The sequence below is a fragment of the Nansenia antarctica genome (assembly GCF_963989245.1).
Source record: "Nansenia antarctica genome assembly, contig: SUPER_18_unloc_1, whole genome shotgun sequence".
Taxonomy (NCBI): domain Eukaryota; kingdom Metazoa; phylum Chordata; class Actinopteri; order Argentiniformes; family Microstomatidae; genus Nansenia; species Nansenia antarctica.
Genome location: NW_027663467.1, coordinates 129,593 through 154,912, shown reverse-complemented (window position 1 = coordinate 154,912; position 25,320 = coordinate 129,593). Strand labels below are relative to the sequence as shown.

At 45.3% G+C, this 25,320-nt stretch overlaps 1 protein-coding gene across 1 annotated transcript; it reads right to left on the bottom strand.

Annotated features, from left to right (window-relative positions):
• Positions 1–8,422: 8,422 nt before the first annotated feature.
• On the bottom strand, positions 8,423–11,794 carry LOC308173708 (ankyrin repeat and SOCS box protein 3-like; the record flags this gene model as incomplete). The annotated part of the gene is made up of 8 exons (XM_080550786.1): positions 8,423–8,439; positions 9,082–9,215; positions 9,839–10,048; positions 10,220–10,397; positions 10,711–10,846; positions 10,972–11,084; positions 11,177–11,347; positions 11,596–11,794. 8 exons carry the CDS (start codon positions 11,792–11,794, stop codon positions 8,423–8,425), a joined length of 1,158 nt encoding a protein of 385 aa, XP_080406912.1.
• Positions 11,795–25,320: the final 13,526 nt, after the last annotated feature.

The following is a 25,320-nucleotide window of genomic DNA, read 5'->3' as shown; positions in this document are numbered from 1 at the left end:
CTGTGCACATGCCTCACAGTATAGCTCACATGTACACCATATACAGGAGGTCCCTTGAGAGCCAGCCAGACATCCCTCCGCCAATGAGCCATGGCTGGAAGATAGAGGGAGATTTCTTTGAGATTGACTGGATGTCACTTCCCCCAGCCCCAGTCGCAGTTTTAGAGCTTGTATACTGCTCCTGCAAAAAAAAAAAAAATGTGTGAAAGGGAGATGCACATGCAGATCTAACAACCTACCATGTACAAATATGTGTCTGTGTTTGCACTGCGAAAACACACTAGTGTTATAAATGTTCTCTAACACTTGAATCTTTGTCTAGTCTCGTCAATTATAGGCAAGGCAAGTGAAGATACACTTAGTCTGGGTTTTGTCTTACCAGCTCACCTCGTAAAAGTGAGACGATTGACAATATCAAAAACATGCTTGCACACAAGTTAATGTTACTGGTCCCAATTTGGCACAATTATTACTGAAATAATTGAGAATAGAGACATTGTTGACATACGTAAACTAGCTGTTGTAGCCTTTAAAGTTAAATAACTAGCTTGTTAATTAATTAGCTTCACAATCGCGGGTGACGTTAGTTCGGATTCTTCACTAAAATAGCATATAGAACATGTTTGTATTGACACAACATGACATGGACTTGTTCATTAATATGTGATATGAATTAGTATGACATGCAAATCTTACCTGAAACATGACTTTACAGTAAAGTTATCCGAAACAACTTCTCGTCTTTCCAGATAATAGTTGTTTACTTCCTAGTTCCGTATTTTGAAGGAATATCATTGGCAGACGTCAAGTCAGGTGACGCTTTAACGGGTTTTGATTGGTTAGCGGCATAGTAGCCCCAAGCATTCTCCTTATTAACTTATGGATCGTAAGTTTACTTTTCATAAAACGTAGATCGAAAATCGGCTGCCAACCGACGGAAACATGTTCCAAAAAAAACTATTTAGCTTATATGAAAAAACAGTGGTGTGCCGTCAGGGCCAGCAAGGCCTTCTCTGCTGGCCTAAACATCATCAGAATATACATTTTATTTTAATATATTTTTTCCACAAATATGTATTAATGATTCCCCATAGTCTATTCTCTTCATTTCATAGCTTTCCTCTTGGTTGCGCTGCTTCCAGTCTCCGATTGAGATTTGGAGGGCTGGCCTTTATGTTAGAGCTTTTATCCAATCAAAATGTGTTGCTAGGGGGCTCCAAAATCTGCCCAGCCTGCACGCTAAACGGTGCCGCGGATACGACCTGTAACTTAACGTTGGAACGAGAAAACCTGTGGCGTTCCTAGTAAACCTACGTAGATGCGAGCAAAAGCAACAACGGCGCCTGCTAAAAGGCTCAATGATGTCAGCACCCAGCACGTCTTTTGATTGGATACGCACTATTGATACGCACTATTGATACGCACTATTGATACGCACTATTGAGATGTGTAACTATGCCGGTAGATGTGAAACTTTTGAAAGTGCCAGGGAAACGGAGCGCCACAACGAAAGCTTTCGTTGACTGATCGATAATACTGATCGATTGTGTCCTGTTTTTGGGTAAACAATAACTTTCATTTAGGGGACACGATAAAAGCGCCGAGTCCACAAACAGGAAACTACGTTGAGCTTCTTTCTTTTCTGGCTGAAAACAACCCAGATTTACATTACCACCTGTCCACAAACAAAGTGTTTACTGGGACGTCAGGCAAAATACAAAACGACCTGATTTTTGCTATTGCTTAAGTGGGAGAAGAGATCAAAATGGAGATTAAAAAGGCACCCTTTGTCGCTATTATGGTGGACGAGACGACAGACATGGGTAATGTAGCGATCTTAAAGATGTTAGTTTAACACTCTTCATTGTAAATGCGGATTTATTGATTAAAAATGCTTCGGAAATATTAATATAACTCTGTTGTACTTGTCTGACTATGTTAAGGTGATGCAACGCCCGGTTATACTGTGTTTCTGTCTAGTTTCTAGAGCCATGGCGTCATAACGATGGTATTAAGAGGTAGAATAATTCAGGTAGGAATGTGTCGGACATCACTGAAGGCCTAGGTGTGAAATGCACCGCCCGCCACTGTGAAAAAATCAACTAGTCTGTAGTTGTAGATCGATCATTTCACAAACGAAAGCAGATAGACAGCTTCGGCCCACCGCCTAGGCAGGTACTTCCTGCCCTTCTCATCTCTCGAGGGAACAAACACACACAGGTTAAATAGACCAGTGGGATAACGAGTCTGATCACTGACACCTGTCCGATAGCCTACTCCCCCCCCCCTGCACGGGAGAGGAAATCGGCCACGACCATCTGCGCCCCCGGCCTATGAACCACCGTGAAGTTGAAGGGCTGCAACGCGAGGTACCACCGGGTGATCCTCACGTTGGTACTTGGTATCCTTCATGCGGTGGAGCCACTGTAGGGGAGCATGGTCGGAGTAGAGGGTGAACGAGCGCCCCCAGCAGGTAGTACCGGAGGGCGCCGACCGCCCACCGAATGGCCAGACACTCCTTCTCCACCGTGCTGTACCTGCCCTCCCGCTCCGACAACTTTCGGCTCAGGTACAGCACCGGACGGTCGGCTCCCTCCACCTGCTGGGTCAGCACCGCTCCCAGCCCCCTATCCGACGCGTCTGTCTGCAGAGAAAAAGGAATGTTAAAGTTAGGAGCATACAAGACTGTCTCCCCACAGAGGGCGTTCTTAATCCTGCCGAACGCTACTTGGCACAGCTCACTCCATTGGACCGGATCCGGGGCCCCCTTCCGGGTGAGGTCGGTCAGGGGGCTGGCCAGCTCCGAAAACCCCGGCACAAACTGCCGGTAGTAGCTGGCCAGTCCCAGGAACCGCCTCACGTCCTTCCGGGTCCTGGGTCGCGGGGCGGCAGCGATCGCAGTGGTTTTGTCCACCTGCGGTCGCACCTCCCCACCGCCCAGGATGTACCCCAGATACCGGATCTGCCCCCGCCCGATCACGCACTTCGCCGGGTTAGCCGTCAGCCCCGCCTGCCTCAGCGACTGTAGTACCGCAGCCACCCTCTGCATATGCTGCGGCCAGGCGTCCGCATAGATGACAATGTCATCTTGTAGGAGTTGGAGCGTACAAACGAAACGGAGACTTGGTGCCAGTATAAAGCCGACTGTTTCGGCGTTTATTTAACTGATGACATAGCGCCAATAGCAACGTACAAACACTTCCTTATATGTTACCTGTAACCCCATACGTCACACCCCAGTGACCGGCGTTAAAGTGCCCGCACACAATTCCCCATAACCAAACACACAGGTGAATTATGTACATCATAGATCATAGTATTGTCCGCTACAGACCTCCCCCCAGAATTCACCATAATTGAGAACAGTCACCATTGCGGGGCCCGGATCACCCGTCCAAAACGGCTCCGTACAACCGGAGCAGGGACTGAAAGTTCAACAGGGGTCTGCTTATGAGGGACAGCAGGTGTTTTTTTAGAGGCTTTGCGGTGGCGTGGGGGCATAGCTGGAGGGCGGCCCCGCCTCGGGGGCCGAGCCAACCCCACGGGCTGGTCCAGATCCACGTGAGCTGGTTTAAGTCTGTCCACTGAAATGTAATCTGGCTTACCCCCGATGTCCACCAGAAAAGCCTTGTCTCCAGCCTCCAGAACCCGAAACGGTCCGTCATAGGGCGGTTGAAATGGCCCTCGGTGGGCGTCATGGCGGATGAACACGTACTCTGCCGTTTGCAGGCAGGGTGGCATATATGACTGGGGTAGCCCATGCTGTGAGGTGGGTACAGGTGCGAAAGCCTTGGCATTATCCAAAAAGTCGGCTCGCTGTCTGAGCGCCGACCAAGGGACCGTGGCGTTAAGGACGAAATCCCCAGGAACCCGTAGCGGCTGTCCATAGACCAGCTCGGCGGATGACGACCGAAGGTCTTCTTTAGGGTCGGTCCTAAGGCCCAACATGACCCACGGGAGCCTGTCGACCCAACCACTGTCCTTGAGGCTAGCCCGAAGTGCAGCTTTCAGAGAACGGTGAAACCGCTCACACAACCCGTTGGCCTGTGGGTGATATGCGGTAGTGCGGTGTAGCTTCATCCCCAGGCCTCCGGCAACCGCACTCCAGAGCTCAGATGTGAACTGTGGCCCCCGGTCAGAGGAGACATCAGATGGGGCACCGAACCGGGCGACCCAAGTGCCAACGAACGCCCGAGCCACCTCAGCAGCCGTGGTAGATGATAGTGGAACGGCCTCCGGCCACCGTGTGGTTCTGTCGACCATTGTGAGGAGGTAGGTGAACTCATGAGAAGGTGGCAAAGGCCCCACCAGGTCCACATTGACATGATCAAACCTCCTTTCCGGCACTGAAAAATGTGGGGCCTTCGTATGTCGATGCACCTTAGAACGCTGGCACATGACACAGGCATCTGCCCACTTCTGAATGTCCTTTCTAAGCCCGTGCCAGACAAACTTAGCTGCCACCAGTTTTTGAGAAGCCTTCCTCCCTGGGTGGGACAGGCCATGAATAGCGTCGAAAACCTGTCGTCTCCACTCAAGGGGCACGACGGGCCGTGGCTGCCCAGTGGACATGTCACATAGGAGTGTGGTCCCGGTGTCGTCGAAGACCGAGTCCTCCAACTTAAGCCCTGTGACAGCAGTCCTGAGGGCCTGAGCATCTTGGTCAGAGGCCTGATCGCCTGCCATGCGGGCGTAGTCAATGCCCAGGTGAACCGCACTGGCGACCGCCCGTGAGAGGCAGTCAGCAACCTGGTTGTCCTTCCCTGCAACATGTTGGATGTCGGTAGTAAACTCAGAGATGAAGGAGAGTTGGCGCTGCTGACGGGCAGACCATAGCTCTGAAACCTTCGCCATCGCGAATGTCAGCGGCTTATGGTCCACGAAAGCTGTGAATGGCCTGGCCTCCAACAGAAAACGGAAGTGCCGAACGGCGAGGTAGAGGCCCAGGAGCTCCCGATCGAAGGTGCTGTATTTCCATTCGTTAGGGCAGAGCTGCCGGCTGAAAAAAGCGAGTGGCTGCCAAGCTCCCTTCACCCACTGCTCATGCACCGCCCCGACTGCATAGTCAGAAGCATCCGTGGTTACGGCAATCGGTGCATTCGGCGAGGGATGTGCCAACATTGTTGCCCTAGCCAAAGCTCTCTTAGTCCCTGTGAAAGCGTCGTCCATCTCCACAGACCAGCCGATGATGTGCTTGGCGGTCTTGCCTTTAAGAGCCTCATACAAGGGCCGAATATAACCAGGCTGCTCGGGGAACAAAGCGGTGGTAAAAGTTCACCATGCCTAAAAACTCCTGCAGGGCCTTGATTGTGAGTGGACGTGGAAAATCCACGATAGCGTTCACTTTTGAGGGCAGGGGCACTGCCCCGTCGTTAGTGATGCGGTGTCCAAGGAAATCAATTGATGTCAGTCCGAACTGGCATTTGGCTGGATTGAGGATCAGGCCATGCTGGTTAAGAAACCGACCCTAGACCCGGATACCCTCGCAAACTACAGACCCATTTCTAACCTCCCGTTCCTCTCCAAGGTCCTGGAGAAAATAGTCGCCACCCAACTCCAACATCACCTCAGCAGCAATAACATTGCAGAAAAATTCCAGTCTGGTTTCCGCTCCGCCCATAGCACTGAAACAGCACTGGTCAGGGTGACAAACGACATTCTCATGGCAGCCGATGCCGGCTCTCCTTCTCTCCTCATCCTCCTGGACCTCACAGCCGCCTTTGACACCGTCGACCACACCATCCTCCTAGACCGCCTTCACTCCACTATCGGACTCTGCTACACTGTTCTGGACTGGTTCACATCCTATCTTTCCGAACGCACCGAGTGCATCTCCTTGGGAGGTGCAAAGTCCCGGACCCAGCCTGTCACCTGTGGTGTCCCCCAAGGATCCGTACTCGGACCCACCCTCTTCACCCTGTACATGTTACCCCTCGGCCGTGTCATCAGCAAGCATGGTATCCCCTACCATTGCTATGCTGACGACACACAACTCTACATTAAACTGGACCCAACCCCTCAGTCAACCTCATCTGCACTCACCATCTGCCTGGAGGAGATAAAGGCGTGGATGAGAGTTAACTTCCTTCAATTAAATAGCTGCAAAACAGAAGCCATCCTCATCGGCACCCCTCACCAGGTTAAATCATCCCCCATAACAAGCATCACTTTCTCTGGACAGGTTATCCCTCTGTCATCCGTCGTCACCAACCTTGGTGTTCGAATGGACCCCCACCTCAACTACGAGGCCCACATTAAACACATATCCAAAACGTCATTCTTCCACCTTAGAAATATAGCAAAACTCCGCCCCACCCTGTCTTTGCCCGATGCCGAGAAGTTAGTCCATGCCTTTGTCTCCTCCAGGCTCGACTACTGCAACGCACTTCTCATCGGGATCCCTAGCAAGAGCCTTCAGAAGCTCCAGTACATTCAGAACAGCGCTGCTAGGATCCTGATGAGAGTGCGCAAATACGATCCCATCACACCCATCCTCCACTCACTACACTGGCTTCCCATCTCCTCTCGGATCATTTACAAAATCTCACTGTTAACTCATCAATGCATTCACGGCAACGTACCCCCTTACCTCAAGGACCTGGTCAAATCCCACAGCCCCTCCACTCGCACTCTCCGCTCATCAAATGCAAACCTCCTCAAACCCACCAAAACCCACCTCCGCTCCATGGGAGACCGGGCCTTCTGCTCCATCGCCCCTCGAACTGTGGAACGCCCTCCCTGCCCACCTGAGAGCACCACAGTCGGTCGACTCTTTTAAGAGCGGACTTAAGACTCATCTTTTTAACAAAGCGTTCCAGTAGCCAGATTTGTATTTAGTTTTTTCTTTAGTTTTATGCCAGTGTCTTTTTAACCTTTCTGCTTTTGATGTTTTTAGTGATATTTATTGTGTTGTGCTGTTTTTGTTTCTTTTATTGACTGTAGCACTTTGAGATTCTTGAAATGTAAAGTGCTTTATAAATAAAATCCATTATTATTATTATTATTATTATTATGCAAGGAAATTCTATATTTTTTTTTTTTTTTAAATCATACCAAATACTTCTACTACAATCATTTAAACAACGGTGCTTTCTCAACCCTCACCATGGCTTGTCTCCGACACTGACGTAGACGACATTTCTTTTTTTTTCTTTTTTTAATAGCTTTTAATTTGAAACAGAGAGCGGAAGTGTTGATAAAAAATAAAAATAAAAAAGACATATTTACATTGAAACTGTAGTGTATGTTGCTGGTATGATGTCTTTCTTTCTTTCTTAATTCTTTTTTTTATTTTTTTATTACTGCTAACATTTTATTTAAAAAAATAAAAATAAATAAAAAATCTTTATTTTCAAATATGAATGACATTTTAAAATGTATGGACATCTTTGTACATTGTGTTGCAATCTTCTTATGTCAAATGTGGATTAGAAAAGACAAATGTCAATGTAGTTTATTTGTACTTAAAACACACATGGTGTGGGCCTGTGCTACTGAAGATGGGGGTTGTATGACGATCACATGCTCAGGACACTGACTGTCCTTCTATGGTCAGCTGAGGAATGACTTCCTGGAATGAATGTAGGCCATAGTGACATCACAGGTGACTGCCCCTTTTCACATCTTGACCATCTCTACAATGAAGGTGATAGGCCATGGCCTGTGACTGTATTTGCATATTGTGTATAAATAAGGGTGTGGGGCCCAAGGGGGGGGCCTCTTTAACCACCCCAGCCCCACAGAGGAGAGCAGACCAGAAATCCAGCTGTGGTAACTGTATACTTTTGTACTTTAAATAAATCGTCTTAAACTCAATAACTGTTCTTTGATTCATAACCAATAAGGTAAAATACACAACATAAAAACAAAAAATAACTCAATGCTGCCATCTTGTGTTTTTAGTTTAGGTCAACCTTAAAGTTGTGCATTACACATTTAGTGCTAAGACAGCTTGCCATCATTCCTACAAACTCACCTCACAGCGCATTGTTGACAGATTGCAGTTCATTGACAGTTAAGTCTGCGTGCAGCATGGGTTCCAGTCTTTCCATTTTCTTATTGCAGTATAAGTAGTTACTGAAGACCGACAAGTTACCATTGTTGCTCCTGCCTGTCCGCATTTCATCAAACCATAAAGAAATGCAGCTGTCATAGCACTGAATGAGGTGAAACTGTAGGCGTGACAAACTGAATGACGTCAAATTGGCATGACATAAGCTGAATCTTATGTTTGCGTACATCCCCTATAATAGGGGCCCGATTACAGGCACCTCTGGGACATGAGGATGCCTCTAAGGGTGGGGGTGCAAACATGTTTGTGAGGGTGGTAGGATGTCTGTAAACTGGAGGTATGTCTGTAGTGGAGGGGGCAGAGGGAGCTGCTGAACTACAGCTGTCTGCATCAGAGTCTCAGAGCCCAACATCACCCTGATCTGGAGCCTGCAGAGGTGAGAGAGAGAGGGCAGAGACACTACACACACACACACACACACACACACACACACACACACACACACACACACACACACACACAGACACAGACACAGACACAGACACATATGTGGCTGTTATATACTCGCCAAATAGACTACTAGCCCATACCACCTAAAAACAAGTGAACTACATAATTGGCAGTTCATGAGAATACACACGTGAAATGTGAGAGATGAAAGCACAAGTAATGCGATGGAACCAGACACAGATTCTACCCAAAGTTGCTCGTTATTATTCAGAAAAAAGCTATGATTGACATGTCTGTGCGTCAGCCATTATGTGTCTTCAAATCGATTCATATCATTGTTGATGGCCACAAAATAAAAATGCCCATTTTGTTTGCAACATAGGACACTCAACTCACAATTCGATACGATTTTTCTTTTTAAGTCATTTTTTCTGAGTGGGGCAGTCCCACTCATATTTCTAATTTTATTGGACAGATATAGTGAAGACAGACAGGAAAGTAAGATACATATACAGATAATGACATCTCTGTACACCTCTACTATCAGGGTAGAGTGTTGGGATCAGGGCAATATGCAATTGGGCAGCTATATTCTGTTTTACACTTGACATGTGTCTTACCTTGGTGTGAGCGTGGAGTCCAGGTGTTCTGTGTTCGTCGCTGGTCAAGTATGTCTAATAGCGGCCGCGGCAGAGTCGACCAATTCTGAAACTCCAGGAAGTAACTTAGCACCTCAGGATCCGCCTTCTTCAGCCTGAAACCAATCAAACACAACAGACAATGTAAAGCAGTGACATTAGCTTATAAGAGTTTGTGTGTGTGTGTGTGTATGTGTGTGTGTGTGTGTGTGTGTATGTGTGTGTGTGTGTGTGTGTGTGTCTTACATGATGGGCTGCAGGAAAAGGGAGGGCTCCAGTCCTGCCTGCAATAGAGCGGGAAGCCAGTAGAGAGACGTCTGTAAGCCTGCGTTCAGCGCCACATACAACAGCTTACTCAACTCCTCTGGCGTGAACATGCTTCTGCTCTTCTCCTCTGGTCCGGATATGTTGATGCTCTTACTCAACTGCTCTGGTCTGGAGATACTCCTTTGCTGGATTATTTGCTGCAGCTGCTCGGGTTTGTGGGTGCAAATGGCATACCTCCATACATACCCATTTAAACTTGCCCCCGCAGCTAACAACAACCGGACAGATTCACTGAGACAGAGAGAGAGAGAGACACAGAGAGAGAGAGAGAGAGAGAGAGAGAGAGAGAGATGAGGGTAAAGGTAAGACTGGTGGAGTGCAAGGGAAGTGTGTGTGTGAGTAATCAATCCATGTCACTCATAGTGTGTGTGTGTGTGTGTGTGTGTGTGTGTGTGTGTGTGTGTGTGTATACCAGTTATCTCTGCGTCCGAGGGCGCAGGATAGGGGTGACTCCGAGCCAAAGCGGGAGTTAGAGTTCTGGCCGTCTGGGCTGAAGCCCTCTCTCAGCAGCAGCTCCACAGCGTGGCTATGTCCATTCTCCACAGCCAAGTACAACGGACTCACTGAAGCCACTCCACGGTCACATGCACGATCCGTCACAGTAATAAGCTTGGCTAGGATACTGCAAGGACAAAGACAAAAACACCCATCGACCCACCCACCCACACCACACACACACACACACACACACACACACACACACACACACACACACACACACCCACACACATGTGAGAAGATGCCATGTTTCTTTGAGCAGGAGAAAATATGTTTCAAATGCATGTTTGCATACCTGATGTGTCCGAACTGCGCTGCGGCGTGGATGGGGAGCTGTGGCCATGCGCCATGGCAGGCTAGGTTTGCGTCAGCACCGTGGGTGAGGAGAACATCCACACAACCCTCATGCCCTCCTTGAGAGGCTACCATCAAGGGCGTAGCCAAGTCCAATGCCTGGGCATTAACATTCGCACCTACAACCAAGACATATATTAATATGCAATATATCACAGTATTTATAGGCAGTATATTGGCTCCCATAATATTTATATATATATACTGTATAATATATATATACAATATATATATATATATATATATATATATATATATATATATACATACATACATACATACATACATAGCATTGGATGCTTATCTTTCATCTTTTTTGTCGTGTAAACAACTGTAATGATTATGCACATGAAAAATATAAACAACTCCACCAGTAAGCCATCACACACAAGCAGCCATTTACAAAAAGCATACAGATGCAGAGCTGTGTACCTGCATCAATGAGGATTTGCAGGCATTCCTGCTGTCCGTACTGTGCAGCTACAAACAAGGGTGTGATCTTGTAGTCGTCGTCATACACTTCAAGAATACACTTGCCCGCCAGGATACACACAATCTCCCTGTAACCCTGAGGAGAGAGTGGGAGTGAATTTCTGTGTGTGTGTGTGTGTGTGTGTGTGTGTGTGTGTGTGTATGTATGTATGTGTGAATGTGAGTGTGAGTGTGTGTGTGTGTGTGTGTGTGTGTGTGTACCTTGTAGGCAGCTTGGTGAAAGCAGGTCCATCTTGAAGCAGTGTGTGTTCCATTGACCTCTGCCCCCTTCCTGACCAGCAACTGTACAACCTCCTTATGCCCACCATCTATAGCTATTCACAAATATACACAATGACATTGAGTAATCAAGCCTCATAGGGTGTGTGTGTGTGTGTGTGTGTGTGTGTGTGTGTGTGTGTGTTACCTGTGTAGAGAGGACAGGACAGGTCAGTGGTTGGCTGGTTGAGGTTGGCACCTGCTCTGAGGAGGAGTCTGACCACTCCTAGGTGTCCATGTTGTGAGGCCAGGTACAGAGCAGACTCACCCTCGTGTGTTACAGAGGCAACATAGTCACAATGACCCCGGGAGGAACCTGCTGCTCAGAGTCAACGGAGAGAGGGAATCTTAGGTGAGAGTGCACAAGGTCTACAGTCACAACAATAGGGAAGATTGAGAGGGGGAGTAAATATCGTGGCATGTTTCAACTACCTAATTTGGCACCGTCCCCTTCATCCTCTCTATTTCACCAGAGCATAAATGGCTAAAGTGACAATGTAAATATTCAATTGTAACACCAAGCATGCAGACAGCCATCATCGCAAAGCTCTCCCACTCATTTCTCACCTGCAGCCCTGAGGAGCACACGTACACACGACGTTGCACCGAGCGCCGCAGCTTCGTGGAGCGCGTTCCAGCCACGGATGTCTCTAATGTCCACGCTGAGGCCCCTCTGGATCAGAGAACGCACCAGGCCCCGGTCACCTGTGCGCACTGCCGCAGCAACGCTGGAAACGGTGTCTGTGTACCACTCAGTGAAGTCCATCCTATCACCCTCAACCAAGTCTGAAATAAGAGAGGAGAGGTGGTGAGAGGAGGGTGGAGTGGAATTTAAGTAAGTACTAATTAGCCTGTATTACTTAAAAGAAGATCAATTCAGTGCAAATATACAACTCCTGTAAAATGTATAAGGCACAAAAAAATATGGTGGGAAAAAAAGAACAGTACTGCTTGACAGATCTGTCTCTGAACACTCAAGTCCATCCTATCACCCTCCTCAACCAAGTCTGAAATAAGAGAGGAGAGGTGGTGAGAGGAGGGTGGAGTGGAGAAAGAGGAGATGGAGAGAGAGAGAGCGATGACAGGAGGGTTCAGAGAAGCAAGGAATGCAGGCTATGATAAAACAGACAGGGGTAATGATGATCGCTCAATTATACGTTTCCACACTATTCGTAAACTGTGAACACCTCATGTCATGTCCAATTCAATTCTGCTATCTGACTGATATAAGAACTACTTGGTTAGGTAGCCAGATGGCGAGCAGGCTAGGTGTGCGGTTCAATGATTGTCGCTAGAGCTCAATACAACAAGGCAATCACGTCTCTCGTAGAAGGTGGCTTATAGCAATGCAATACTTATTTCAGAGTTGTAATAAAAAGGAATTCATGTTAAATCAACGTGGGTTTACCATATGAATCCAGTTATGCAAAGTGAAGTGTTTGCCAGTCCTGTTTATTTGGCAACATCAACAAAACAAAACACAGATGTAGCCGCCCACTTTCAACTACTTCCGTATAATGTCACATGGTAGTTTAGGACCAATACGGAACGGCGTCTGCTTAGACCCTCCCCTTTTTACCTAATATGAACTCCGGCAGGCAGGCGGGAATCTGCTTCCAACTTCAGCCCTAGTGTCACCCTCACAATCCGGACAGACCAGGCAGGCACACGGGTTCACTTTCAAGCTGTTTTATTTATCTGAATGTGCAAACAAATTGATGGTTATCCACACTAGGAGCAACAAAGACCTGGTCTTTAAATTGAAACATAGTGAAACTGACTGATAGGGAGACTGTGACGAAATGGACAATGTAGGAATTGGATAAATCCAGAAGGTGGCAGTAGTGCAACGCGAATGATGCAAGCTGCCGTTAAACCCAACAGAAGAAGAAGAAGAAGGAACCGGATGTGAAACAAAGATGGTGGACCAGTAAACGTACACAGTGCTGAGACCGAAGACAACACGAGTCATTTATTAAGTTTATAACTGTGCCAGAGGGCAAACATTACAACATGTTCACGTATTACACAACGACTGGGAAAGCGACACTAGCTTGAACAACAACGGAGGCGCCGACCTGACGGTAGGAGTTGCAGTGTTGCTGTGAGGTAGCTTTGTTAGCTTTGTTTAAAAAAAAAAAAAGCAAAATCCGCCACAAGTCTAATCATTCTTAAACTTTGTAATACCCTCATACCATTTTCATATCATTTAATAAACAGAGATTAATATATTCAATAAAGGTTTTTTTTATATTAACATTTTCCTTATTTTTACTTCATAAAGGGGTTTGGACATCAACATTGCATGTCACGTCATTGGGCCAATTGCTTTTGGTCCCTTGAAAAGGAGGGGGCCACGTATTAAAGAGCTGTAATTTCTAAACCCTTCCTCCAATTTGGATGTGAATACCCTCAAATTAAAGAGGGTATTTGAGAGTCATATTCATTCTATAACTGTAACGTGAATATGTTTTGGTAAACAGCTAAAATAACAACAATTCTGTCAGTCCAAATATATATATATATATATATATATATATATATATATATGCACCTAACAGTAGCTTGGCCACTGTTTTCCAATTCTGGTAAAAAAAATAAAATAAAATATAATGTTTTGATGAAATTCTGTCACTCTGTTTTAATATTTTGATCATCTGTGTTGGTAGGATTCCCTGCACTGTTAACTCTCCATCTGGGCAGTGAGATGGATGCTTCTGCTTATTCAGTGTCAGAGAGCCAGAGGACACACCTTGGGTCCTCTGATGCAGAGACAGAAGGACAGAACCACCGGAAGGACAATCTTATTAGGCTCCAGCCACCACCACTACCACCACCTCCCACCCACAGTAGGAACCATCACTCTCCTAACATTAAAGAAGAGTACGACACACCGTGGGATAGGTTTTTACGGGACTACATCAAAAACCAAAAGGCCAAAGATGAGATGCTCAGCACAAATGCCTCAGGGCAAGATGCACATGCTCTTAAAGAGAGGCATCGACTCTCTGAAGCACCGAATGACATGGATAGTGACAGTAACGCCAGTTCAGAGGTCAAGACTAGAGGTCAAGAGGTCAAGATCGAAGAGTGCTATGGTAGGAATTCCTCTCAACAAAGGCCAACCACAGGCCACGCTAGGGCGGACCAATCACATCCTGGATGTGAGTCAGGTGGTCACAAGAGCAGCTCAGTGATTGGATTACAGGAACAGCAGAGAAGGACAGCGGCAGGGCAAATCTCTGGGCAAACGAAACATGGTTGTGGTCATGACGACATGCGCCAGTGCTACGTCCAGTGTGGGAAGAAATTAAACATGGCGGATATTGTGACAATACAGCAGCAAATTAGAAGACGAGAGCAACACCATTGTGCTCCAACTGATCAGTAAGTCACACACATGCTGTGAATCCTGTCCACAAGTATTGTGTTCAATAATTCACCATAGGGTGCCAGGTGTCAAGTATGCAAATGGTGGTCATTGAATTGATATGATGAATCATACTGCCAGTTACATGAATAATAAGTCGATTTGTAATTGAATTAGCTCAGTAACACATTTCAACAGCAGCTAAACAGTTGGTAATTAAAGGGCAGAACTATAAGCACATCTAATAGATGAATGTCATGTATGATATCGCAGCAAGCTAGCTTGAAAGGGAGCTGCCAGTCAAGCGTGCAAAGTCCACGCCCATACAGCCCTCGGAACTGTGACCAGGAAGTTGAGCCTAACAAGAAGCTTATTTCCATTTATTTTTTGTTAACATTTTTCCTGGAAACAAAATACAATTGGAACCATTTAATGTCTACTTTCCAGACCCTTTAATTACAACAAATACAATCAGTAATCCATGTCCATTTGCAGGACGTGTCCTGTCAGACTAGATGGGAGTTCAGTGAACTTTTTGTCTGTCATTTCTAATCGACCCTGCGTTGTTTGTGCCTCCAGTGTTTCTAGCCGCAGGTCCTCTTCAGCTCATGTAACCATGGTAACCATGTATGAACCAGAATGCACCGAGTCCCCCGGATCTGGCTGTGGTTCTCCAGCCCTGAAAAGCCCACAGTGGGGTCCAGAGATGGTGGCAGTGAAGCTGGAGGAAGAAGATGTAGAGGAGTATGGTGTGATGGTAAAAGAAGAGGATGGAGGAGACCAAATGAGAGAGGAGGGAGTGATGGTAAAAGAAGAGGACAGAGGAAGAGTGGAGATGAAAGACAGTGAGATGGATGGTAAGTCTTTGTTATTGGTGAGTGTAATTGCCCTGTTGTAAAGTCAGTGCTACCAGTGTATGGAAGCATATAGTGGACTTAATTCAAATGTTAATGCAATTTGAGATTGCAATTGCTTGTTCCACTTTTGCACGCATTCTTTCGGTCAATATTCAAAATCAAATGCAATCATATGATTTGCATTTTAATTTTCATGTAGCTGGTATGCAAGTTCATTCTGAAAAAAGTTCATTCTGAACTGAAAATTACTATGCAATCCCACAATAGCATTTTCCACTTTTTCCTGCATTACTTGAGTCAATATGACAATTGTAATGCAATAATGTGATTAGCGTTTGCATTTCCATGTTCTAGTAAACACATCCGCTTCGTAGCTGACAACATTCAAATGTTGACCATTTCATGCAATAATGGTATTGCATGAAACACACACGCTTATAGGCTAATATATTTGAATATATTATTCAAATGATCCCATTCTCATATTCTACCGGCCTGTCAGTCATTCTCTGATGCTCATGACAGAATAGAACTAATAATTGAAAATGTAGCTGAATTCTCTGCGATCATGAATAATGATAATCAGACTACATGCACAATCACTTCACTTCTACTAATACGGCTGATTAGCTTCCGGTCCAGCGCTGTTCCCCACCAGCTGTTTACAGGAGCTCCGCAAAGTGTAACGGACGTTACGGACAAGCTTTTTCACAGCGGACAGTCAACCAGCTGTTTTCAGTAGCATGTATTCTGTCAAATTAAATTATTAATATTATTTGCTTTAGCTCTCGACTTTGGAAGTACAGAATGCCTGAGAGCCTTATATTGCATTATATTTTGAATGGTCATCTGGTGCCTGAATATTGTGTAATCCTTTACATAAATAATGACATTTCCACCATAAATTGATGCAGAAAAGGCACAAATTGGTGCATATCAATTCACCAGAATGCAAGAAATTAAGTGTTTGATGCCCGTGTGAGGATCCCCAGACAGCCCCGCTTCATGGGTCCCCCCGATGTCAAACGCCTGTGGTACCACCTCCGCCTCATTTTGAGCCAGGAAAAACCCTGTAAACATACCGTAACAAATACTTTGGCTAGCTAAGCAGGGCTTGACGCTTACCTTTTCCCCAGGTAGCACTGTGCTACCATGTTGAAAAATTTGGTAGCACACCAAGAATTTCAATAGCACAATGAAAATTGCCAATGAAAAAAGACAATTTTCGTATGACGACAACAAATGATCATAATCATAACATATAAAAATGATAATAACCGGCTCTTGGCCGTAATAAAAATGGAGACTCACACAATGTAAAGGGGAAGTAAGAATATTAATTTCAGTTGGCCCACGGTTCGGTATGAGTGAAGCAAGTGAAGTGACAAAGAAAAACTATGAATGGGGATTTTCTCTGTAAAGCCTGGTACACACATAAAGATAATCTGGCTGATTTCCCTCCTTCCGACCAAGGACAGCAAATGCCCGATTATCGGATGGCTCTAAAGATTATCCTACAAGATTATCCTGTGGTGTGAGGTGTTTTAAGATTCAATTTCTCCCGACAATCTGCTCGGAAAGTGGTCGGGGCCGACAATCGTAAATATTAAACGTGTTCAATGTTTACGATCAAAAGTCCTCTTGTGTGTGGGCAACTACCGACTCCTGACAACTCTCGAGCAGGGTTGCCAGATGGGCTAGTTTTTTTTGTGGAATTAGTGGTTTTAGACTGTGGTTATCCTAGAGAGTGTCAATCCCATCTGGCAACCCTGCTCCCGAGTCCGATTGTGACGTGGATGGAATGTAGCCAATCAAGAAGCGAGCTGACTTCTTCTTTTCGTTCTTCATTACTTTATTTGCCCTGTCGCACATGGCTGCCTCGTACAGGTTAATCAGGGTACTACGTTAGATCACGTTTGATCACGCAAGATTTCTGGCTTGGGGAACGAGACTCTAGACTGTCGTAACGACAGATCTTTATTAGGGATACACAATATGCATTTTTTCTAACCGATACCGATAACCGATGTTTACCCGCTTCCCTGTGGCCGATAACCGATATCATAAGCGATATGAGAACAGATATAATTTCACATTTGATAACCTGTAGTTCATGCACACCTGAAGGTAAGAAAGGCTGTCATCCAGGAAACCGGAAATAAATGCTGCTAACAGCTAGCGGCTAACAAAGCACAGCACTACGAAAGTTTCAACTGTATTTTAATAACATCACAACATGCTGATAGAACATCAACATGCTAAAAACACATAACTACCGTATTTTCCGGACTATAAGTCGCACCCGAGTATAAGTCGCAGCAGGCCAAAAATTGGTCATGAAGAGGTAAACACCACATATAGGTCGCACTGGACTATAAGTCGCATGGTTCAAGGGAACGGGCTTGGCGGAATCAGAAGGAAAGAAGACCCTGTTGAGCTTGACTCTAGTCTGGCACTGTGAAGAGACATGAGAGGATTTGTAAGCCCAGGAAGGACATAATTCACGTTAAAACTTCTTCTGAAAGGTTAGAAATACTTAAATTATCGCGTGTAAAGCCAGGGCTAGCTAGCGCGTTGCTAACGAAGGTTAGCAAAATGGCGTCGCGGGAGCAAGCAAACAGGATGGAACAGCCTCTGAAAGGTAATAAATGACTTTAATATCGTGTATAACGTTCATAATAGCGTGTATAACGTTCATAATATAGTGCTTAATGTCCACATTGTCGAGTGTAACGACTATTTATCGTGTATAAGGCCATGACAAAGATAGCTTGGTGAAAAACGGAAGTAGTTAGGATGAAGGGCGGCCTACAAACAATGCAACATTGAACAGCCTCTGAAAGGTAATAAATGACTTTAATATCGTGTATAACGTTCATAATATCGTGTATAAGGTCCATAATATCATGTTTAATGTCCACATTGTCGTGTTTAATGTCCACATTGTCGAGTATAATGGCTATTCTATCGCGGATGTGGCGCTAGCGGAAGTAGCAAAATAGCCTCGCGGGGGTAACTTAGCAACATAGAACAGTCTCTGGAAGGAATAAATGACTTTAATATAGTTTATAACGTCCATAACATTGTGTATAAGGTCCATAACATCATGTTTAATGTCCACATTGTCGTGTTTAATGTCCACATTGTCAAGTATAATGGCTATTCTATCGTGTATGAGGCGCTAGCGGAAGTTACTCCTTGGTTCATGTCAGTCAGAGATTACCGTATGTCAGTTCATGTCAGTCAGAGATTATGAATTATTGATATATAAGTCGCACCTGACTATAAGTCGCAGGACCAGCCAAAGTATGAAAAAAACCGCGACTTATAGTCCGGAAAATACGGTACACATAATTAGATGATCACACAGTCCTTGCTTTTGAACACGTCCTAAAACGAAAGTATATTTACAAGCCATGTAAACCGATAGCCGATTACCGATAGCCTCCGGACAACAATAACAATGAATCAATTCCTCAAAGTATACATATTAAGAGAGCTATTTATAGCGGTTTCACGTATGCGAGTGGTGTAGCCCATATATGCATTGTGCGCATATTATGTGCATATATGACACGCGTGAAGCATTTCTGCGACACGCGTTTCTGTTAACTGTTTTCGTTCCCTCATCGCTGTATTCAATGCCAAAATCATATTCCTTCCATACAGTGTGCTTGCAATGGTGAATCTTCAGGTGACTTATGAGATTCGTTGTGTTGTAACTCGTAGACCTTTGCCCTCCTTTCCGAACTTTTGCCGAACATGTATTGCAAATTGCAAACGCACTATCTGCCTCAGAAACTCAGAAAAATGTCCACACCGGGGAAGCCATGTTTCGCTCTCGTCTCTACACTGCGTGGCTGTACGCAGGCGCAGCATCATGAGCGTGACAACTGGAACTGGAAATATTTCTGGCTTCATAGTATCGGCTCTATATCGGCTAAAATGTAATAAACCCGATAAATATTTAATAACATTAATTTCCCATAAATATCGGCGCCGATAATATCGTGCATCCCTAATCTTTATGTATGTAGTGTGCTGTATTGGGAATATCGGCGCACACCACACACACAATGGAATCAGTATCCTCATCCTCCTGGACCTCTCTGCTGCCTTCGACACTGTCTCCCACACCATCCTCCTCAACCGCCTCTCCACCCACCTGGGTGTCACTGGTACAGCCCTCTCCTGGTTCACATCATACCTCTCCAACAGGGAACAGTTTGTCTCCATCCACGGCTCAAGCTCCCCCCCAGCCCCAGTCAACCAAGGCGTCCCGCAAGGCTCTGTACTCGGACAGATCCTCCGTCGTCACGGCTTTAACTACCACTGCTACGCCGACGATACCCAAATCTACCTCAGCTCCACCCCATCCTCTCCGCTCCCCCCCCAGTCCCTCATCAACTGCCTGCTCGAAATAAAAACCTGGATGACATCTAACCTCCTTGTAGCACCCTATAATGTAATAATTTCCTGATAATGTAATAACACCTGATAATGTAATAAAATGTCCACTTAACTCCATCGAAAATGTAATAAAACCCAATAATGTAATAATTGACCAATAATGTAATAAAATAACCTGACTGATATTGTAATAACATTTTTACTGATAATGTAATACCTTATTACATTATTGGGAATTTCTTACACTTTCAGGTGGGTCTTTTTTGTTTTTAAACTGATAATGTAATACTTGACAGATAATGTAATACTATGTTCATTTTCAATCCAGAGTTCTACTTTTTATTTTTAAGAATCTAAGACTGTTGTATACACTGGATTTAAGAATCTAAGAATCTTATTTACACTGGATTTAAGAATCTAAGAATCTTATTAACACTGGATTTAAGAATCTAAGAATCTTATTTACACTGGATTTGAAATAACAGAATGACTACTGGGTTAAATGACAGACTTGCATATGTGCAGAGGAAGATGATGAAAGTGATATAATAACAATTTATGAGGGGATATGTAGGCCTATGTTTGTGTCAGGTGTCATGTAAGTGTGTATGTGTTGAATGAATGAATGCATATGTACAGTGGGTGCGGAAAGTATTCAGACCCCTTCAGTTTTCCCACATTTTGTTGTATTATAGAATCAATTTAAAATGGATTAAATTAAAATAATTTGCCATCAATCCACACACAATACCCCAGAATCACAACATGAAATCAAAAAATCTACAAAATTGTACTAAACGTAATGCTTTGTAGTACAACCAAATAAACACATTTCCTGCAAAACACAATTATGGATACGAGAGAGATTATTTTTTACATTAAGGGATTATTTTTTGCCATTCGGTTATAGTCCAATTTTGTAGAGTGACTGGCATGATGTTGTCCCATCGGCTGTGCTTTTACCCCTCCACCATTCAACTTTTTTGTAAGTCTCCCCAGGCCTCAGGGTCACATTCCTGAGCAGTTTTGTTACTCTCCATTTTCTCAATGTTTTATGGCAACCTGATCTACACAGAGTCTCATTGACTCCTATGCAAATTAGAAACCCTATAAAAACAAATATGTTCATTCCAAAAAACGTATGGAGTCATTTGTTGATGACATTTTTGCATTTTAGCTTTTACAGTGTCATAGCAAAGGGTCTGAATACTTTCTACATGGGGGGTTTCTAGTATTTCAATTTTAAAACGTTTACTAACATAAAAAATAAAAAAACTGATTTCCTGTTGTGATTCTGGGGTATTGTGTGTGGATTGATGGCAAATTATGTTAATTTAATCCATTTTAAATTGAGGTTATAATACAACAAAATGTGGAAAAACGGAAGGGGTCTGAATACTTTCCGCACCCACTGTATACCCTCCTCAAATGAAGAGTTACCAAAGGTTTTGTTCATGTCCCTGAGTAATCTGCACATATGCAAGTCTGTCATTTAACCCAGTAGTCATTCTGTTATTTCAAATCCAGTGTAAATAAGATTCTTAGATTCTTAAATCCAGTGTATACAACAGTCTTGGATTCTTAAAAAACTAATTGTAGAACTCTGGATTGAAAATGAACATAGTATTACATTATCTGTCAAGTATTACATTATCAGTTTAAAAACAAAAAAGACCCACCTGAAAGTGTAATAAATTCCCAATAATGTAATAAGGTATTACATTATCAGTAAAAATGTTATTACAATATCAGTCAGGTTATTTTATTACATTATTACATTATTAAGTGAAGTGGACATTTTATTACATTATCAGGTGTTATTACATTATCAGGAAATTATTACATTATAGGGCGCTACACTCCTCAAACTCAACAGTAAGAAAACAGAGCTCATGGTTGTGGCACCCAAGGCGCTGCTACGGAAAGTTGGGGACTTCGACGGCTGCTCCATCTCCCCATCCTCCGAAGTCCGTAACCTGGGCGTCATCCTGGACTCCACCCTCTCCTTCCAGTCCCACATAAAATCCTTCACCAAATCCGCCTTCTTCCACCTCAGAAACATCTCCAGACTACGACCTTCCCTCACTGACTCCGTTGCCGAAACCCTCATTCACGCCTTCGTCACCTCCCGTCTGGACTATTGTAATGGAGTCCTGTTCGGGGTTCCCAACAAAGCCCTGGACAGGCTCCAGTACGTGCAGAACTCAGTTGCCAGGGTCCTCATCCACACCAAGCCCTGGCAGCACATCACCTCCACCCTCATTCACCTCCACTGGCTCCCGGTCAAGTCCTGCATCACTTACAAAATCCTCCTCCTCACCTACAAATCCCTCCACGCCTGCGCCCCCCAGTACCTAACTGACCTCCCCCAGCATACCCCTTCCCGGAGCCTGCGGTCCGCAGACATGGGCCTGCTATCCACCGCCCGCAGCAACCTACAGACCTTTGGGGACAGAGCCTTCAGCGTGGCCGCACCTACTCTCTGGAACTCTCTGGAACTCCCTCCCCACAGTGATCCGCAATGCCCCCACCCTGGACTCGTTCAAATTAGCCCTCAAAACACATCTGTTCTCCAAGGCCTTTGGCCCCTAGTACATTTTTCAGTTTTGCTTTGTTTGTTTTCTGTTCTGTCTGTCTGATCATTCCCTTGAATTGTAAAGCGTCCTTGGGTTTTTTGAAAGGCGCTATATAAATTAAAGTTATTATTATTATTATTATTATTATTATTATCTTTCGACGCAACATGGGCTAAAATTACAGGAATGCCATGTTGCCACGCTGGCACAAATATACTGTGCTAATAATGTTAGCGCCGCGCAGGCAGGCTTAGCATATTTATTTATTTGTATTCATTTAATCTTTATTTAACCAGAAGGTCCCTTGCGATTAAAATAAATTTTTCGAGGCAGACCTGGCCAACAGCACAACAGTTCAAGTACAAGTTTACACAACTGGAGAATAAAACATAATAAAAACAGACAAGGGACGAGAGATAAATATGATAGAAAATCCATTTTAGGAATAGCAACTGTCTACTAGCACTCTACTGCACTCTACTGTCACACAATTAATCAGAGTTTTGAACTCCCCCAGGGAGATGAGATTATTAACACTACAACAGCCATGGGTGGGGTCATTTGACCTAATAAGTAAAAAAATAATTACCGTATTTTCCGCACTATAAGGCGCACCGGATTATAAGGCGCACCTTCAATGAATGGCCTATTTTAGAACTGTTTTCATATACAGGGCGCACCGGATTATAAGGCGCACCTTCAATGAATGGCCTATTTTTGAACTGTTTTCATATACAGGGCGCACCGGATTAACAGTACAACATCTCTGTAATTACATTACATGACGTAGCAGACATCAGGGTCTGGGTACATTCCTAAACAATGCTACGAATGAACCAACATTTTTGTACGGGAAATGGACAATAGTAACGAAATTGATCTCAATCCCTGGTATGTAGCTGTCAGGGGAGGCTGGTGAAGGTAGAAATCGGAGGACACCTCATTGTAATGCAACACAATGGAATGAGGAACGCTATCAAATACAGGATGTTTTTGACACCATTCCTCATTCCATTCCATGTACTCCAATGATCCTGTCCTCTGATGTCTCCCTCCACCATCTTGTAATCTCCTTCTGCTAGCTGTGTAAGCTGAAATCTATTTTCTGTACCGTTGGATGCAAGTCACTTTATGACCTAATATAAAAAAGAAAATACTGTCTAAATGCTGTCTTCAGATCTCCTTCATTGTAGTCTTCAACGTCTCTGTTTCTGTCTGTCTTCTCTCTCCCTTGCTCTCTCTCTCTCTCTCTCTCTCTCTCTCTCTCTCTCTCTCTCTCTCTCTCTCTCTCTCTCTCTCTCTCTCGCTGTGAAGCGTCCAGATGCCCGGCCTCCCAGGATCCTTTGCCCTCCGAGTCGCTGGACTCGGTCATGCCGCGGCTGGTCAGCTTCCTCCCCGCCCTGCACCACGCCCTGGTCAAGGTGGCCTGCAACCCGCCCGCCGACATCTCCGCCGGGGTGGAGCGCCAAGCCCTCGCCTACCTCAGCGGCCTGAAGGACAACAAGGTCCGCCCCTTCCCCATGACCGAGTACGACGCCAAGCTGGACGACCGGGAGCAACTCTTCCCTAAGCCCAAGCATCACAAGCTCAACATGGACGGGTACCTGCGCTCCTACTTCTACAGCCCCACCATCTACCTGGTGCCCGTGGCCAAGGCCAAGGAGCTGGTGGAGGCCCACTGCAGCCTGCCGGACTCCGCCAGCTCCCTCTCGGACCCGGAGAGTCCGGAGAAGCCCGCCCCGGAGGTCCCCAAGCCCAACGGGGGTCCGCAGCCTCCCGAGGTTCCTCCCTGCCCCGCGTCGGAACCTCAGAGGGTCCAGCAGCTGCTCAACCTGGTTCTGGACGTCCAGGGCTTGAAGAGGAAGAGGAAGGTGGAGCAGGAAGCGGCGGAGAAGACACTGAAGTATCTGAAGAAGGCTTCTCAGGAGAGGGGGGAGTTCAGACCAGGTGAGGTTTTACTGTATTGGGTGGGCGGGGGTCAGATCAGGGGGGGTCATTTATAAACGTTGCGTACGCACAAAAGAAGGCGTACGTAACTGACGCAAATTTGGGGATTCATAGAAAACTTCCTCTACACACACTGACCGATGCATCCGCACATAAACTGGAGAAATGAGCGACTGCGATGGCAGCACTAGCATTGATGCAAACTAGTCACCTTTCGGCGAAATTCGTAGGGGGGGGGGGGGTCATGAAAGTTGTGTCGTGACGTCATCATGGGCAAAGCAGTTCGTTTCAGTGAACTCATTCATTACAATCAGTTCACTAAAAAGATTTGTCTAAAAGAGTCGTTCATCCAATCATTCAGTGCTTCTCAGAGCTTCGACTCACTGCGCGTAGTCCATTCACTGAACTGAAACACGTCAGTGTCCAGTGAGCTGAGAATGTAGGGGCGGGGCCGCCTTCGTAAATTCACTTTGCGAGTGACGGCCTCTCGTCCAATCAAATTACTTGGTCCATTATAACATTGAACCCAGTGTGGGCTGGGCTCTGGCGAATTTACGAACGCGGATAAAGGTACCGTTTTCAAACAACTGAAAGCTACTATAAATATCGTACCCAGTGTTTCCTCTACATGCATTTCATCGTGGCGGTCCGCCACAATGGAATTTCCTCCGCCACCATGCAGATTTCTCAACCCAAAAAAAAAAAAAAAGATTTAGGCCGCTTTTCAGACCTTCACAGCGCTAGACACACCCACAAGCGCGAAGCGACGCGCTTGCAAAACTGTTTTGTGATTCCTCATTTAAATTACGTTGTACCTGTTACAATGACAATAAAGATCATTCATCTTCATCAAGATGAGAGATGGAGCGATCCGCTCACACAGCTGTCCCGCATCCGCTAATCAGCGCAGCACCGAACCGCCGGGCTCGTTGAGCGGATGCGAGGCAGCTGTGCCCGGGACCGGCCACTTCACATAAAGGAAGGAAGGAAGGAAGGAAAGAAAGAAAGCCGTGCACAAACGAGAGCTAAGTCAGACCGGGACGCTGCCAGTATGTGTGAGAGCCGGACTGCCGGCGTGAACATTTGAACCGTGTCATTTTATTTAATGGACCATTTCGTTGTCTGGTACCTG